The 20,359-nt window shown below is 30.6% G+C and overlaps 1 protein-coding gene across 1 annotated transcript in view; it reads left to right on the plus strand.

The window, feature by feature from the left end:
* The first annotated feature begins 3,716 nt into the window (after positions 1 to 3,716).
* Positions 3,717 to 20,359, plus strand: part of Dfd (Deformed) — a 37,240-nt gene continuing 20,597 nt past the window's right edge. Inside the window, exons 1-3 of the mRNA XM_065499148.1 lie at positions 3,717 to 4,500; positions 10,814 to 10,914; positions 10,982 to 11,159. Of these exons, the coding sequence (XP_065355220.1) occupies positions 3,768 to 4,500; positions 10,814 to 10,914; positions 10,982 to 11,159 (1,012 nt within the window). The 5' untranslated portion in view covers positions 3,717 to 3,767. The remainder of the gene's footprint in view (positions 4,501 to 10,813; positions 10,915 to 10,981; positions 11,160 to 20,359) is intronic.

Consider the following 20,359-nt stretch of genomic DNA (forward strand, 5'->3'; position numbering starts at 1 on the left):
TCCATTTGACGATACTCTTATTTATTCTGAACATTATACATTTTATAAGAGTTAATAAGATTTGCCTAGTTGAGACTTTTCTGACACAAAATATTGCCAACATAGTTTGTACAATATGTTGTAAATATTCTAAAACTATAATTTTTGCATCTATTTTAACACAAAAATACAAAAATTATTTCGTTAACAAAGCTTTTTAAAAAGTGGTACCTTTCTAAACCTTTGATAAAATTGAGGGTGAAGGCCAAGAACACGCTATACGCTTAGCTAATTAAAATAAGTGTTAAGGCAGAAAAAAGCCATAATTTATACCAGAAAAGAAAACCTACCTACTCAGTATTGAACAAAAAGCATCGATACTTACTTTTATCGGCCAATTCCTTCATATGATTAGATCCAGTGGAAAACAAAAGTAAATTCAAATGTACATAATTCTAAGTACGTGTTGAACTTTGTATATATATACTCGTATACATTAGAGTGTCCCTTAGAATTAAATTTTTTGAAATGTTGAAACGGTAAACCCGCTAAAAACTTTCGTAATGACCTATAAAATCACCAAAAAAATGTTTAACTTGTTCTTTCTATTTAGTTTAGAGGTGCATTTACAAGGGGAAAAAATGCATTTTTTTCAGTTTTTTTAAATGTTTGCCATTAAATAATTACTTTTGCAATGTAATTTAAAAGAATCGAAATGTGTATGTAATTGTCGTTCTAATAAGATATAAAAGACAAAAATTGGTTAAAAATTTTTAAAGTTATTAAAAAATCGCCAGGCCATTAATGTGTCTCAGGCTACTAGAACATGAAATGTAGGAATAAAATTAACATATTTTGAGAAATATTAAAACAAAAGTTTATTCTTACTTAAAATATATTCATATTTACTTGTATATGAGTTTTTATCTTCATAGGACCTATTCGCAGGTGTAACCAACAAAAAAATTTAAATTTTTTAAACATTTTTTTAAACAAATTTCAGAATTTTTTGATCATAACAAGGGGATTTATTTACAACATTATAGGGAATAAAACTGTGATAAAAGTATGTCAATACATACTATAGTTTTTCCGTAACTGCGATATAAATTTTGTGACTTTCTAGAAAAACCAATTTTTTTTTTTAAATTTTTAATTTTAAGTAAAATCTGTTCAGAATATTATAGTCCAGGTAATTTTAAATATAGTCTGTAAGTTATCAAAAAATCGGAAAACGTTAACCCTTAAATCGTGAAGGTCAAAGGTCAAATTTTTCAATATTTGGAATTTCTAATGGAAAGATAGCGAAATGTTATATATTTTTTGACCGATTTTGATGAAACTTAAGAAAAATATAACATGAAGTCTAGTATTTACAATAACTGTACAAAAATGGAAATTAATCCTTAATATCACTTGGGGTCCAAATGACCCTGAACTTTTAAAATCACGAAAAACACAGTCATTTGGCCCCAAGTTAGGGGTTAATTTCCATTTTTGTGCTGTTAATAAAGCTAATTTTTACTTAAAATATATCCATAATTACTTGTAAATGTATGACCAAACAAATTTTTTAACGGAAGTCTCAAAAATCCAATTTAAAATTTTTAAAAATTTTGTTAAACAAATTTTCGAATTTGTTGATCATCGCATTGGGATTTATTGAGAACATAATAGGAAATAAAAATATGAAAAAAGTATGATAATAACTCCTATAGTTTTTCGGTACCTGCAGTTTAAATTTTGCAATTTTCGAGAAAAACTAATTTGAAAAACTAAAAAAATTAGCCCAAATTCTTTACTGCTATGAATTGTAGGTAAAGCCTTTTTAGAATACTAATTTTAAATGTAGTCTGAAAGTTTTACAAAAATCGGAAAATCTTAACCCTAAAATCGTGAAGGTCAAAGGTCAAATTTTTCAATATTTAGAATTTCTTATGGAAATATAGTGAAATGTTTTTTGGACCGATTTTCATGAAACTTAAAAAAATATAACATAAAGTATAGTATTTACAATAACAGCACAAAAATTAAAATCAACCCTTAATAGCACATGGGATTAAAATTACCCTCAACTTTTAAGGACGTCTTGTCATACTTTTTTCATATTTTCATTCCCTATTATATTCTCAACAAATTCCAACGTGAAAATTAATATGTTTGTAGAAAAAACCATCTATCTTTAAAAAATCTGCAAATAATGCAAAATGTTAAAAATAAATTATAGAGTAATTCAGTACTTGAAATGCAGAATTTATTAGCGGCTCTATTCCTCATAAAAAAGCGAAATAAAGAGTTATTTTGCTCTCCTGAAAGCTTGTTTTTTCTATGAAAAAGCTTGAATTCCAACTAAATCCAACTTATGAAATAGTGGCCTCATATTTAAGTGTAACACTGTAAAATTGTAATAGATTAAAGCTAGTGAGTATTCATAATGGGGTGTGTTTTAAACACAAGCTGTCTCACTTCATTATTGCAGACATCTTGCTCTAACAACTGCTCAACGCTATTGCGGATATGAAACGATAAACATGGTGGCAAACCATTGTGTAGTATTTGGTGGTGCATGCAATCAGAAATTAATGGTAGTGACAGGAAGACGACACGAAGTCATGGCTTCTCAAATCCATACAACTAGTCCAAACACACACATATTCACACTCTCTTAACCAAATATTGCAGGGTGATACTGTGCGTGTGGGCTGGTCCAACTAAACACAATCACACACACACTATAGACTTAATACATACTCGTACATGATGAGTTGGGCTACCTAAATACGTACAATGGACGGACGGACAGACAGAGGTATGAGCAAACTAATGGATGGTTGGATGTTGTTTAAATGTTTGTTATTGAAAACCAGTAAATCAAGTTTGAAAATGAACAAAAACGAAGAAAAAATATTGTATTTTGAAGAGAAGAAAATTGCAGAACTGAACGAACAAACAAACAGACGTAATGGAAACAAATCAATGAAGTTTTGTTGGGTTTCGTTTGCTGCAGCACCAGTATGTATGTACTTTGGACAGTGAGCGAGCGAGCAAATGAATGAGCGAGTGATAGACAGACAAGCGAACGAACGGTTGGATAAACTGAGTATCTTTGCGAAAGAACGTCTCGTCACGAACGGTACGGACGGATTGTTTTTGTGAATTTGTAAGCGATAGCGTGTGTTTCAGTGTGTCTGTCTTATTGTAACGTCTCTTGCCGTATGAGTAGAGTGTTGTAAGCTTAGATACATTCTAGGCCAAGTTAATTCTTCACATTTTGTTTTTCGCTCCAAACCCGCGGAAAGTTTTATTGTCTTGTCGTGCCCCAAGAATGAGTATCATCTTCAATGGATGATACAAAAGAATTTCAAAATAATTTTTTTTAGTTGTTTAAAAAATTCTTGAAAACAAAATTTAATTTAATTAAACAAAAATTTGTTAAAAAAAAAATATTTCTAAAAAAAAAAAATACCAAAACCACAACAAAATACCTCCTGCCGTGCTAGTGTTTAATTAACAAAATAAAAGATTTAAAAAATCAAAATACAGAAAATAAAAGAAAGAAAAAAATTAAAAGTTTCGTTAATTCAAGGTTATTGAAATATACAAAGGAAAAAGAAAAATTAACAAAAAAAATATATTGTTCTCATTGTAAACAAAAAAATTAAATTAAAAAAATAATAACAAAAGTTATAAAGAGAAAAAGAAAACCAGTGTGATAAAACAAAAAGAAATACATACATACATTGTAAAACAAAAATTATAACAGAATTCCGATAGAAACCTGTACAAATATGAGCTCATTCCTAATGGGTTATCATCCACATGCACCCCATCATGTTCAAAGTTCCATGGGCATGAACAATGGATTGGATCCGAAATTTCCACCCGTTGCCGATGATTATCATCAGTACAACAGCCACTATTCGATGACTGCCTCCACGGGTCATATGGTACCAGGAAGTGGCGCTGGTGGAATGCCCTCACATCCCCATGCCACCCATCCCGCGGATATGGTCAGTGATTATATGGCAGCGGCAGCTCATCATCATTCCGCCACCAGCCACCATCATCCGCATTCCCATGCTCATACGAATAGTGCACTGTCGGGTCACCACCAAACGTCCAGTTACACCAATTATGCCTCAACTACACCCACCCATCATCATCACCATGCCCACCATCAGAATCTCGGTTACTATAATCATCATGCCGCTGCGGCGGCTGCAGCAGCCGCTGTACATCATACACCGGATTATCTGTCGGCGGGTCCAGCGTTACACAACGATCCGTCGGTAACCTCACTTGGCACAACTAATACTTATGCTCCAGCGTTAACATCGCCGAATGGCAGTGGCAATCCCATCGCCACCAATGGATATTACGGTGGTTACTATGGTACAAATGGCAGTGTGGGTAGCACACACTCTCAGGGTCATTCACCTCACTCCCAAATGATGGATATGCCACTGCAGTGTTCCTCCACAGAACCACCAACGAACACGGCACTGGGTTTGCAAGAGTTAGGTAAGATCACAACAAACCTAAATCATTTTGTTCCTATTAATCCATTCGAATTGGTTAAAAACTGGGAAGTACTGGATTTTCAAGTATTTAAGACAGAACTTTTCAAGTCTTTAAGAGAGATAAATGGACTTTTTCCATTTGTGGAAATTTGGAGTATCTAAAATATCATAAATACAACAAACCTATTTGTTATTATTTAAACCTTTATTCGAAGCTTGATAATTATTACAAAATTTTAATTAAAAGAAGAATTAAAATATTTTTGAAATCGCTTTATTTCTCAAATATGTATATAAAACTTAGGTTTATAGTATGAGCAGTATTACCAATATGCTGGTACTATACTATTGTGAGGTACACAAAATTTGTAATCATCTCTGAACCCCACACCGTCCAACCTAACTACATTTTTGAAAATAATTGCTAATATTGAAATGGTAAATATGTACCTATGTATTTAGTCTATATTAGGAATTATAAAGCTTCTCCATAAATTAAATTCAATCTATTAAAAGCATTAGAGTATAAAGGTGTAATTATTCTTACACGGTGATGTCATTGGTGGAAGTACTACAATCGCTATCAAATAAGTCATTATTTTGATATCACTAAAATTATTTAAATGTGGCGGCTATAATAACTCATTGAAATGAAAGGATTCACAGAAGTCGTTATCAGTAAAAACGGAATGTTAGTTTAATCATTAGTAAATTAGCACTTATATCTAATATATAAAAATCTCGTGTCACAATGTTTGTGTTTGAACTCCTCCAAAACGGTTGAGCCGATTTTTATGAAATTTTGTATATACAGTGGTGGCCAGGAATTTAAGACAAAAATTGTTTGCTAAATTCCATGTAATTGTCAATTATTTTTTCAAATATTTCCACAAATATGTTTGCATGAGGACTGTTTTAACACACAAGTGTATTTTATTCGACTGTATCAATTCATACATATTCACCATGAACACATAAAATTTTTCTACAACTTGACCAAAAAAAATTTTTTTTAAACAAACATATTTTCTCACATTTATATCATTATAATTTTATTATTACAAAATATTCGGACCAAATTTCGTATTTTTAGTTTCATTAGTTTCGGTCATATCATGTTATTAACAGCGGATGTTCGCTGAGGTGGGTCAACATATTTCCACATATCTTTGTTCATATATGTTTTACCGATTTTTCCAAACATTTTTCAGAAACTAGAAACATTAATAATAAATTTCATACCCTTAGAGGTCCTTTTATTTTGGCTCTATCGCACTTAAAATTCAGTTGATGAAAAAAATTCAAGTATTTGTCTTAAATTGGTGGCCACCACTGTATATTTGGGAGCTATGATGGGTCGTAAAGTACATTTCATACCGCTTAGTCATTAGGGCGTCCCTATCCAGAATTTGTTTTTCGCATTTTTTTATTTGGCATTAAAAAAACCTATAACCCCAAATTTTCATGAACCGTCATCCACCCATTTTTTAGTCGAAATTTTAGTAGTTGGTATGTAGTAGTTGGTAGTTATGAAATTTTGTATATATTTTTGGTAGGTACGAGAATATGTCGTAAAGTATATACCGCTAGATCATTAGAATGTCCCTATCAACCCATTTTTTAAAATATTTTTCGCCAAAAAATTTTGTTTGTATATCTCTTCATTTGGCATTAAAAATATCTATATGCCAAATTCACTTAGAGTACATTCGTCATTTTTTATTTAACAACCATAATATTCACTGGAAATAATTTGTATGGCAGAACAACGTTTGCCGGGTCAGCTAGTATCATATAATTAAGAAGTCATTATTATACCACTTTAAGGTAATGCTGCAAGAATGTAGCAATCTTTGGAATAACGGCCTCTGTGAGATTTGTCTATCAATAGGTTGTTTAAACATTATCTTGTAACCATAGTGATACTAAAGTAATGACATACTGATAAGCGGTTGTGGTAAGTACATGCCTCCATTGACATCAGCGTGTTAAAATATAGTTTTCTGTTATTTACGCTAATTTCTTTTAAAATTAGCTTTGCGCAATTCCATGTATGCGTCTCATAGTAAGCCATTTTTCATGAAAACAATGAAGAATAAATCTTCAAAAAAAAAGAAGAGGAATGTGGGAGACTTTATTCCATAAATGATCTTGTTCGAAATGTTAATTTTTTCTTGACTCTGGCATTTAAATCAGGCTGAATTTGACCGATAGCATGGCTTGGCTTTAAGAGCCCTTGTGGTTTGTGGCTTATTCGCATAGTCATGCGACTTAAAAAAATTCCCCCAAGAAAAAATATAACGGGATAAAATCGCACTCTAGGTGGCCAGTTAACAATTCCTCCACATGAGATGACCATGACCTCAAATCGCTCGTGCAGAATGTCCAATGTGACATGAGCTGTATTGCACGTAGCGACGTCCTATACTGCTCGCCGTTGACGTTATTGGTCAAACCAACGTTGTTCTCAATGAAGACGCCTTTAACCTAAAATCCACTATAAACTGTAACTTTTTCGGGATACATTGGCTATAGTCCCTAATTTTACAATTTTGTTTGTTGACGTACTTATTTAATGAATAATATTCACACATAAATGGGAGAAGCGCGCCCGAGCAGAACACCCATTTTAATAAAACAATTTTATCTGCTGAACTCTATATCATTAAATGATGATTTCCGAAGATGCAGCTTCGGTAGTCCCTATTGGAAGGAGCTCTATTTGAAATTAATGATAGTATTTCTGTTGGATGAACCAAGCATATAATTACACAGAGAAAACAGATTCGTGATAGCAACCGAATTTGTTGCCAATCGAATGATTCCACCTTAGTGATCGATTTTTACAGTTGTGGCTACAGAATTTTGGAAAGTGTAACAAAAGTTTGGTTGCTTCAACCGAAATTCTTCTTTATCAACTGACTTTCTGTTGATAGAACTGAAAAATTCGATGTGTGCAACCGAATCATTCGATTGGCAACAAATTCGGTTGCTATCACGAATCTGTTTTCTCTGTGTAGTAGTTGAATGAATACATTAATCAATTTTCGAATTGGCTTATCAAGTTACTGTACTCAGAAGTCCTTCAATTTAATTTTGTATTAACAAGAACATATCCCTATGAAGATCGAATCTGACACAAAAATAATTATGTGACTGGAAGAACCAGTCAGAGATGTACATGAGTTGATTCGCTTTTTTCTATATGAATGAAATCACTGCTTTTGTAGTGTTTTCAATCATCAACATGTGCTAATAATAATGCTTGCGCACTCACAATTGATTGCCATTTTCTCAATCAGTTTTTAAATGTTGTTAGCAATAACAACTCAAAAATGATTACTGTATATCTGTATATTGCATATGATATATTACTGATTCAAAAAAGCTCGATGATAATACATAATACAAAATCAGTGCATTAATTTCTTTTAAATAAGCTTTCGCGCGTGGTTGAAGAAATAAATTTCGTCTTATTTTGATACAATGAACTCCGAAATAATAAAAAATATTGAAAATGGCGTTTTCCGTATTATAAAAATTATAAATATGCGTGAAAAATCCTCCTTATATGAGGAAAGTGTATATTTACTCTGCGTATATTCAAAACACTCATATTGATTCGCTGCTTTTGTGAATGGTAAGTGTTTACAGAATATGCAAGCAATTACATGCATTTTGTAACAAAACACTTGCTGTAATGAATCATGCAATAACAGTATTCGTTTAGTTTATGTATAGTTATCACTATCAGGGGCCAAATTACCGCATTCCTTATCGAAATTATGATAACATGTACTAAGTTTCTTGCTCGATATCGAATGACATAATCTCAAATAAGAAAATTACGATAAATTTTATTCGATAACGAATGCGGTAATTCGGCCCCAGTATTCATTTTTGCAAAATAATAAATATGTCATTTGAATGGTATTCATGCACATCTCTGGTAGCCAACGATTCTAGTTCAAACACTTTATATGAAAAGGGAGGTACTCAATTTACACCTTTCAGCTATTCTGTGCCATGTCAGTGAACTTTTTTTGTTTTGGATATTATTTATATTCAAATACATTGATAAATGTTAAACTTTTTGTTACGATTGGACAGTTAATGTGGAATTACTTCTCTTCACAAGTCATGGATCAAAACAATTGACACACATTTTCTGCAGGGATAAAGTACGATAACATTTTTTATTTCTCGTAAGAATAACACCTTACTTCTTTATTTAGTTGGAGATATTAGATTTTTGTAACATACCATGCCGAAAAACGTTCCTAATTTCTCGGACTATTTCCATACCCAGGAAATATTAAAAAAAACTGTTCATTCCTAGGGATTTTAAGACTTAATTAACCCAAAATTCGGTAATATTTTTCAAATACAATAATTCGTCAAAATTCAATAATGTACATACATATTTGCCCAATTCACAATTGATGTCGTAGTGTTGTAGCGTACATCTTAAGTCGAGATAAGAAAATATCTTAGTTTTTTATAATAAAACTAGCTGTTCAAAACGCTCCGTTTACACTAATCTGCTTCTTCTTGCTAATATTAGTTTCTGAGATATTATAAAAAAACAAATCGACTTATTTGGAGTTGTTAATTTGTTTTTCACAAAACAACTTAATTCGCAAAAGCTGTTGAATTTATCGATAATTATTTTATTATTTATCCTTTGTATAATTCTTTGAGACAAATAGTAAAGTTCTTCAAGGAGAAATAATAAAATATTGATCGATAAATTCAACAGTTTTTGTGCTCTCCTGAAAAATTTGAAAATTCCACTTAAGTTGTTTTGTCAAAAGTTCACCGAAATGTTTCATAGATTATGGAAAAATAAAGCTGAAGGCAAATATCTAAAGAGACCCCCGTTTTGCTAACGTGGGCATTATTGAATTTGGTGAAGTTCGCAATTTCTTGTTACTAATGGATAGACATACAGTGGTGGCGATTATATTTTTATTATTAGAAAATATTCAGACCAAATTTCGTATTGTTAGTTCCACTTTTTTCGGCCATATCATATTATTAACAGCGAATGTTCGCTAAGGTGGGTCAACGTTTTTCCACATATCTTTGTCCATAAATGTTGTACCGATTATTCCAAACATTTTGAAGCCTCTATTAAACCTCTATTTAAAATATTTGTCCCTAAATAGCTGGCCGCCACTGTATACCAGATATGATTTATTGCTGTAGTCGTATAAAAAAGTATTAAAATACAAATTTGAAGCGGACTTCAAATAAGTTAATTCAATTTAATCCTTATTCACTAAAATCTTAATCTAGGGTTAAACAAGAAACGTATTTTATTCGGCAGTGCCGAATCTTGTATACCCACCATCAATATGTGACAATAAAATATAGACTGAGCCTCACAAAAGTTGGCAGAAAGATTTATGTTCTTACAACAATTGTTTATGTCCAATTTCATCACGTTTTTAATAATTATAACACAATTATGAATGTTCAAGTCGTTTTCTAAGGGGACCTTGTATAGCGAGCAGGGACAAATTTTGCCCGATTTTCACCATACTTTACAGTATAACTTCAGAGTACTTTGCGCATAATCAACATTTTAAATACTACTCAAAGAGTATTCCGGGCGGGACATTTTCAATACCAAATGAACCTTACCAACAGAGAGTATTTCTTTAAAATTTCAAACAGCTAGCTAGCTGCTTTCGGCTTAGAATTTCATAAGGACCCAGAATATATTTTGCACATTAACTTTCTTAACTGATCTGACTATAACTTCAGTATAGAATCCGTACCTAACTTTGACAAGTTGTGAATGCATTTGTTACCTCTAAAGTTTTGTAATTAAGTGTTTTTTTACAAATTTAACAATAGTACATTTTTGAAAACATTTGTTTATTCCTCAAAAAACAGATATTCAATGATAACATATAATGAAACTCATAATATTAAGAAACATCAATTGCATTGTTGACCGATTAAAAATTATTAATTAGACATCTGTTTTTATGTATTTTGAAATTTAAATACCACAAGTTACGGACCGTTACCAATGAATGTAGGACATATCACGTAATTGGTGTATGTTTTAAGAAATAGACAATTTATCGACGAATTTTGAAGATTTCTGAAACTAAGATAATTTAAATGGTGTCAATTGACCGGCTCCTATCACAATGCCATGTTAAAGTGACTTGCCTCTTGTTATAAACTAAAATCGCTCCCTGCCACCCATTAAGTTTTATGTTAGTGATAACTATTATTAATTAATAAAATTGTTAAAGAACACCCTCGTAAATAATAAACAACTATTTCTTAAATTATAGGATTAAAATTAGAAAAACGTATTGAAGAGGCTGTACCTGCGGGGCAGCAATTACAGGAACTGGGCATGAGGCTGCGCTGTGATGATGAAGGTTCGGAAAATGTGAGTTAAATAAACAAATTTTATATAATATTCAAGTAAAATTAAATAAAATTATTCATATTTATAGGATGATATGCTGGAAGAAGATCGTCTAATGTTAGATCGATCGCCAGATGAACTGGGATCAACTGGTTTAGATGATGATATTTTGGATTCGGATACTGATGATGATATGATGGTTGAAACAACAGATGGCGAAAGAATTATATATCCATGGATGAAGAAAATACATGTAGCTGGTGTTGGTAAGTCTTTAATATATTAAGTTGTTTTAAAGTGTTCATTAAGTGAATGCACATACTAAAGGGAACTAAACTCAAATCAAGTGACAAAAACAAAAAAACTACAGTTTTATTTTTGTTCCTAACAAATCATTAATCAAATTAAAGAAATTATGTACAAAAATATGGAACTGAAAAGAAAACAAGTAAGAAAGTATGGTCGGTCAAGCCCGACCATATAATACCCTACACCAAGTAAATGAGTAAAAATATTTTGATTTTAAAATATCAATAATTTATATTCGTGAGTGATTTTCGGATGTGGACCTTATATGGGAGCTATGACCAATTATGGACCGATCACCATAAAATTAGGTGGTGTGATTTATGTCTATATTAATGTTAAGTATGTTGAATTTTGTGTGTCTACCAACATTTTTAAGCGATTTATGCACGTTAAAGTGATTTTCGGAAGCGGGTCTATATGGGAGCTATGACTAATTATGGACCGATCGTAACAAAATTTGGTGACATGAATTTTGTATATATAAAACTTATTTGAAGCGAAATTTGTGTAGTTACATAGATAAATTAAACATTTATGACCGATAAAGTCCAATTTCGAGGTGACATTTGTATGGGGGCTAGGTGAAATAATGGACCGATTTCAGCCAGTTTCAATAGGCTTGGTCCTTGAGCCGAAAAAATAATATGTACCAAATTTCATCGAAATATCTTTAAAATTGCGACCTGTACTCTGCGCACAAGGTTTACATGGACAGCCAGCCAGCCAGCCAGCCAACCAGACGGACGGACGGACGGACGGACATCGTTTAATCGACTCAGAAAGTGATTCTAAGTCGATCGGTATACTTTAAGGTGGGTGTTAGACTAATATTTTTGGGCGTTACAAACATCTGCACAAACGCATTATACCCTCCCCACTATGGTGGTGTAGGGTATAAATATGTATAAACATGTGTTAAAATTCTCTTAAAGAACATATCAGTGCGTAAGTGTATGCTTCAACGTATGTACTTCAAATAAACAAAAAGAAATATAATCATGTCATAAATGTCTGTCTCTATTAATGAAAACACAACTCAATCACTACAATTCATTTAAAAATTCTCAAAAACCATAATTATGACAGTATTTAACACCTAAGTAGAAATGTACAATTCCCAAAAGTACTCAGGGATAATTGAACACTTTTTCCATTCAATTTTGTCTTAAATTTGAGTTCCACTACTAATTGTTGGTAGCAATCAATGTTTGACACACCGTATAATGGGAACAAGACACAGCGACAGTGAGACACTACGAGTACATGCATTTGACAAATAGCGACCACCACATGTCATTTGATACGAATATCAAAAACTGGCCAATATACAAATTAGATTTTCATGTTTTAGGGAGCTAAAGAAAAAAAAACTCTTTAAAAATTCCTAAAGAAAGTAGCATCATGATTAACAGCCTCATTGTTTAATCATAATATTAATAGGCAAGTCGATTTCTTTAGACCCCTTTTACGCTCACATTATATATTCAATTTGGGCAAGAAATATACCATTTTAAAGGGATTTATTCACAGAAGTGCAGAATATATATTTTATTGAAATCGGTTCAGTTTTTTAGGAGTTAAAAGCGTTTAAAGATGTTACTAACACGTATGCAAAAACGTGTACATGTGAACCTTAAGCTAAAAAGTAAACAAAGCAATGCGTGTTTGTCCAATTTGTTGTTGTAAATAAATAAGAGAAACAATTAAACAGTGTTGATTTCGCTCTGTTTTAAGTGAGAGTTGTTATAGAAAACAAAGAAGAAGACTTTAGTAATTTAAACTCGCATTAAAAAATATATTTTGAAGGTGTTTTTTGTATTTTCTAACTCCCATATACATATACAATTTTTAAATTTATTAAAGGTTTATAAAACAAAATTTTCATTCAAAATTTGTTTTATAAACCTTTGACAAATTTAAAAACTGTTTATGCATATGGGGGTAAATATGTAATTGTACATACTTAAATAGTTATTTTATAACTATACAAAGTATATAATTAATTTCGAATATCTGCTGAACTATAATTGTAAAAGTGTTTAAACTTTTACCGAATTAATTTCTTATTACTGTGCGGAGTTTAGCTGAATATATACGGAATTAGATTAGAGGGCATAGCACCCAAAATGGGAGGGGTCGGAAAAGGAGGTGAGTCACGTCCCATACAAAGTAATAATTGCAATTCTTCAAACTTTGTCCGCATAGCTCTCTTACTATTTTACACAGATTGGCTTAAAATGGTCGGGATTGCATTAGTGGTTGTGGCAGTAAATAATTAATTTTGAATATCTGGAGAACTATTTATAATTCTAAAAGAATTTAAACACTGTATCAATCAATTTATCCATTCTACGGAGGTTAGCTAAAAACGAATTTATTCCTGTTCCCTGTTCGAAGTTTAGCTAAGCTAGATATTTACATTAAAGGTTTAAAAATCGGTGCGCTCAGAGCAGTGGAGTGGTATCTCCCATACAAAATTATTATTTTATTATTATTTATTTATTATTATTTATTATTATTTATTATTATTTATTATTATTTATTATTATTTATTATTATTTATTATTATTTATTATTATTTTCGAATATCAAGTGAACTGTAATTGAGAGATTCTCAAATTATGTATGTGTTATTTTCGTATTTCCATTCATATTTTTTTAATTTTACTAGGTTAGGGGTAGCGAAGTGCACCGGGTTATGCTAGTAATAAATATTGAACAACAAAAAATCATTCAAATCTTTATCTTTATCTCATCAACAGCATTCAAATCCTCATCTTCTTTATGATTTAGAGGCGATAATCAAGTTTCTTGCACTCACTTGACTTTATAGACTGACTGACTTGACTGCTGAGTGTCTGCTTGTGTGTTTGTATGTATGACATTTGGTATGAGGAATGTGTTGCAAGTTGTATTTTGTGCGCGCCCATGATAAATGTCACAACATTAACATCAAATGACATGGCTCATCCGTCACTCGACGGTCGGCTTCATCAATGTGTGTTTTGTTGTTAAACTTGAAATTTAGATGATTTTCTTAGGTGTGCGGATGAAGAGAGTAAATGAATGGGCCACTTATTATTTTTAAATGCTCATTATCATCAGCATCATAATTACTTAGAATTAATGGAAATTTACATTGACAACTTTTCAGTTAATGTTTGGTTTTCTATTCCAACTATTTAAATGAAATTTTAATTTATGCTGAATATTTTGAGGAGTGCGGGAAGGACCATCGTGAAACTTGAAAATTTGAGTTGAATCAGATACTGTTAAATTTTATATTGTAATTCAAGACTTCTTCACCTTGCTGTCTAAATAACAAAGTGTAAAAAAACTTTTCGAAAGGTAAAAGGGAATCGTGCAATTCCAAAAAATTGGAACGAAAATCTGAAAATAATATTTTTTACAATTTTGCCCATAGGATCCACATTTCCTTCGCGGCTGAGAAAATGCTTTGGGGATAAATAGGGAACACATCAAGGTTGCTTGTCCCAAAGCATGTGACCCAATATTGAAATTTTGATAAAAAAATAGGTGAATTTCCGAAGGGCGTAAGGCCGACATATGTTCTTATATGTTCTTAAAGTCACCTTTTCGCCCAAAAAACAGCAAAACTTTACTATTTATTGAATTTTTAAAATGAAAATCGTTTATTTTTGGATTCTTTTTAAATCTTTTTTTACATTATTTGTAATTTAGCTGCATAACTAAATTCAAGGCCACTGTGAGACGGCAAATTGACATCGCCAAGACGTCTGATAACACGATAGTATGCAAAAATCGACTGTTTTATGAAGTGTGTCACATAGTGCATCATACTGCATAAACAAAAGATTATCCAAGTTCATAACTTCTATTTCAGTCCATAAAAATACCGTAATCATGGCTCTGTAGCGATCGCCATTCACCGATATGTCTTAATGGATTAAGTTGCAAACTATCGGCCATAGCCGTCAGTACGTAACGTACCATGAGTGTTGTCCACTACCAAGCCAATTTCACGAACAAAGTTTGCAATATTTCCCAACGTTGCACAGTAGGTAATTTGATCTACTTTTTAGGCCATAATTAATTTCAGGCAAAGTTTTGGACCGATATGATTGAAATTTTGATTTTAAGAGTTTTTCATGAGCACGCACAGCTGGGTTTTTGATTTTTGTAATAGTGAATATTTTTAGGGTTAGGCCAACATATTGTTACGTTTCAACCTTTTCAAAACGTTTGTTTATTTCCTTTAAATAAACCGGATACTTTTGATTGCAAATAAAAGCCGTTTAGTGATTTGAAAATGGTAACAACTCTTTATTTATTCAAATGTACAACAACAATAGAATTAAATAGTTACTCAATGTTTTTTTATACACGTTTATAAATTCGCAGAAATACAGACACAATTTATAATTTACACGAATTCACTTGAAAAATACAACACACTTTAAGGCACTCAGTTGATGTTTATTCGAAAAGCGTCTCTGATAAACTCACTCACGACTGCAACCTCTGCCACTATTTATAACACTGCATTACCTTCTAGAAAGCTCTATTTCTACAATGTTCTTTAACTGAATATTCGAATTCGAGTATACGGTCGCAGAAAACAGCGTTGCCAACTTACGATCAATGGTCAACTTTGCTATTACAGCACTTTTATTTGAAAGCATTATGCTACTTTTAAATCAGCCCTTAAAATCGTTATATTTGAATTCAAGTACAATTTCGTAACAATATGAAAAAAAGTAAAAAAAAAAACTGAATATCTCAAAACTAACTGATAAAATTTTGTTGAAATTCGGCACGATGAAAATACGAAAGGTGGCTAACAAAATGGCGTATAAGGATTTAGACAAAATCTTGCTTGAAAAAGTCGTTAATTTGAATGATCTTTAAGGTATCACAAGACCTTAACGATAAATTTTTATAAAAAGTTTGAAACATTATTTAAATCAATTTCACTGGTAATAAAATTTTAAATAGCATAGATTTTGTTGTTATTATTTTTTTTCAAATAAGAAAGTTCGCCATATTTTAAGCTGGGCTGTTTGAAAGAAAATGATAAAAATTGATTATGAATAAGGCCTTAAAACTTTACTTACGGATTTTTGAAAATAACGTAAATGTTATAAAAAAAATATATGTTTCTTAAGTGAATTTTTAATTACCAACAATGTTTATTCATCTACTATTTATAATAAATATTTATAAAGATCATATTACTATAATGCTAAACTATATCGGTATCTACCTATTGTACACAGTGGCCCGCCACTACATTTTTATAGTACACAACTGCTTGAGTTTATTTTTAGAAAAGCAGCATGACACTTGTTTGTAAAGCGATGCACACTTGCAGACTACAAGTTTGTATGTAATAATTTCTTAATGATATGCTTCATAATATATTGGACACCTAAAAGTTTGTGGTAAAAAATAAATTCCGAAAAAACAAACATTTAATATTTATGCCCAGTGGGAATTGACGAATTTACATAAAAAATATCTCAAAAGTTTCCTTCAACTAAACATTTTTGTGGTTGGTAACAAAATATTCCCATAATAAAACACATTTAATTTTATATTTACAACTACAAATCAATCAAAAATTTACATAAATCTATAAAAAAAAGTAAAACATTTAGTTAAAACATTGAAAACTGAGTAAAAATAATTTGTTGGACTTTTAAATTATTAAAACGACTTAAAACACAGAGTACGTGTAATTTAAAACCAATTAATCAAATGTCATTTTTTCCATTTCATTTCACTTCATTCCATTACGTTTGATTTGCTTTTTGGTTGGACTTTGAATAAAACTTCACAGTAAGAAGCCACTTGTATAAAAGGAGTAGAGTAAATACAAAATAGCCAGTAGTAAATTTAGTAGGTTAGTTTATTTGTTTGTTTGTCCGTCCTTCCATCTGTTTGTTTGTTTGTTTGGTTGATTTGCTGGGTGTCGATGTTCTTTGGTTAGTTAAATGTCTTTTTACACGACCATATTTATGCCTGTCTGTCTCTCTAGTCTCTGTAGTTGTTTGTTTGTATCCCATGATTTACAATAATTTAATGGGTTTTCATGCAAATGCACTCGTCACTTACTAAATGTATGAAAAATAAAGTTTTCATTTACTCTATCCATGGAGTTGTTGCTGTTGGTTATTGGTATGTTATGACAACATATTTGAAATGACCACACAGTGATCATTCACTCCTCTAAAATATTTGATTACTATAATTATTCTTCAACTATTTATGTTATAAATATGATGTTAATGTTCATGTGTTTGCATGGGTTGAACACTGTAGGCACTGTGTCATTGAATAATTACATGTTAAACAGACGTGAACTAAATCATTGTATTTCATGAAAAATGCCCTAAACACAATTGTTGTTGGAAGGACAGTTCAAATATATTTAGAGTTGTAGATTCATTCTCTCAATAAATATTTGGTGAGTTTGTAGCAATATTTTTGCTGTTTTTAATGTTGTCTAGTTGAAAATCATGTCTTGACAATTTTAGGCTTTATTCCCTTTTTTTACACCACAGTTTTAATATAATAATGATTTTACTATAGTTTTATTCTTCGTTTACAATGTTCAATTATGTTATGCTGCATTATTTAATGGCTTAATATTATGGAACACAACTAGTCAATAATTTTATATTTCCTATACTATTAATAGTACCCAATATAAATTAGTTTTTAATCATAATTTGTTTATAAAACTTACCATTTATTTTAAACATGTTCAGAATACCCGATTACATGATACCCTTCATCGAGAACGAGAAATCATTATTAGTCATTAGTAGGGGGTGGATTTATATGTAAATGCATATAGAATAATTGTTATTTATCTGAATCACACATTTTTCTGTAAAATGACATCGATTTGTTAGCTACATTTTATTGATAATGTACATTTTGTTATATTTAAATTCAAAATGCATACTTATATGCATATTGACATAATTTTTAATAAAAATATTATTTTTGGTCGTCATTGGGCTATAATATCGTCTCGACAAAAAGTTTTTTGTCGAATTTGTTATAGAAATATCATAACTTCTTATATACATATCTCTATCAGCAATTAAAATTATCATTTCAAAACATTTTGCTTCAAAAAAGTTTTTAAAGTATCAAAAATTCATTTTATGTATCAAAAACATTCATATTTGTTCTCATTGCAATTCGATATTTAAGAGAGTTCGTTACCGAAAGTTAGTTACCACTAAATGGCTGTTTATTACGAGCTGAAATTTAAGGTTGGATGCAAAATTTTGATGAATTTAAAAGCAAGTCAATTGATGGGGGCTCTAAATATTATGGCGTTAAACAAGTATTCATTCCAAGATATTTGAATTCATATATCCATCGTTTCCTCAGAAGAACAATTATAATTTTAAAACTGCTGGGAACTCAGTTGTGTACTATTTAGGCATTGTGCGATCCATAGTTAATTATTGCATATTAAGTAAACTTTTTTTAAATAGTGTTTTTGATATGGGGAACATAAATGTTTTCAGTTGATTTAACTGAGTAACATGGGCAACCAAAAAATTTCATATATTTTTCTATGCGTCGTATAAACTTCTGAGTTAGTTATTTAGTAATTTCGGACAATCTTAAGAATTTTGCATCGTTTGTTAGTGCATATTTTTCCATACATATATGGCTCCTTTACAGCATATTTTTGAATATTTTGAATTTTATAGCATATTTTATATTTTTGTTGATTTTTTTTTAAATGTGATGTGATTTTAGGTGACGATATACATATGAAATATATACTACTATGTATTAATATTTCATAATAATATTTTTCAAAATAGTAAAAAATACTTATAAAAGTTTGATTAATACAATTATGATTGGGCATCTACAGCTTACCACTAATATAAAAATAGTGTCTGCTGATTTGTATGACCTTACGAGCATTACATATTCGAAAATGTTTTAAAATATAAAGTTCCTTCTAAATTAGAGCATTAAATTAAGAGACTTTTTTAAAAAAACTCGTTTCTGGATTATTCGAAAAAATTAATTTTCTAAAAAACCGGTTTCGAATACTGCATTAGCTGAAAAACACGGTTAACCTGTTATTCAATATATGCGGATTAATTAAAAAAAACACATACAAACGCATACAAAAATACAAGAAATACCAACAAAAGTTATATTAAACTAATTATTTTTTAACTAAAAATTTATCTGTTCGCCAAAGAGCGTTAGAAATGTATTTCCAAATACAAAATATTGTTAAAATGCTGATTTTTTGGAGCCCTCAACGAAAACTTTAATATCCTTAAAAAAATACTTTATAAAATAAATAATCGGTCTAGTAATCGGGTTTTGACAACATATTTCAATCAGCGTAACATTTTCAAAAAGTATAAACAGCAGACAAAGGAAGTTGAAAGATTTAAACAAATGAAATATTTTTTTAGTGCATATTTTTGGATGCGCTGATAATGACCAAATCATTTTAATTTTATATACCCTTTAATCAATATCGAATAGAGCATCGCAAAAATAAAAAAAAAACTCGCACGTCCCAATAAATATTCGCTTGTTTCGTCCCAAGGACGAAGCCTCAGCCAAAATTTTGGCAAAAATCAGCCAATAATTTCACATAGCCCCCATACAAATGACCTCCCAAAATACAACCTTATCGGTCACAAATGTTTAATTTATATTGGTATCTACACTAATTTCACTCCAAATAAGTTTTATGTATAAGGAAGTCATGTCACCTAATTTTGTGCTGATCGGTCCATAATTAGTCATAGCTCATATATAAGGCCCACTTCCGAAAATCACTTTAACGTGCATAAATCTCTTAAAACTGTTGGTGTCCACATAGAATTCAACAGAAATAAGTTGCATTTAAACATTATTTAATTATTTTATTCATATAATTATTCATAGCTCCCATATAAGGCCCTCTACCGAAATCATTTACGAAAATAAATTATTGAAATTTTAAAATAAAAATGTTTTTCTTCATTTAATCAGTGTAGGACCGACAATATTTTCTTGCTTGTTTTTTGTTGTCAAATGGAATTGAGAATAACTATGTACGTTATTAAATATATAATATCAGAAAACTTTTTTAATTATTTGTTTATTCATTAAATTTTGACCACAAATTTAA

The sequence above is a fragment of the Calliphora vicina genome, chromosome 1 (assembly GCF_958450345.1).
Source record: "Calliphora vicina chromosome 1, idCalVici1.1, whole genome shotgun sequence".
Taxonomy (NCBI): domain Eukaryota; kingdom Metazoa; phylum Arthropoda; class Insecta; order Diptera; family Calliphoridae; genus Calliphora; species Calliphora vicina.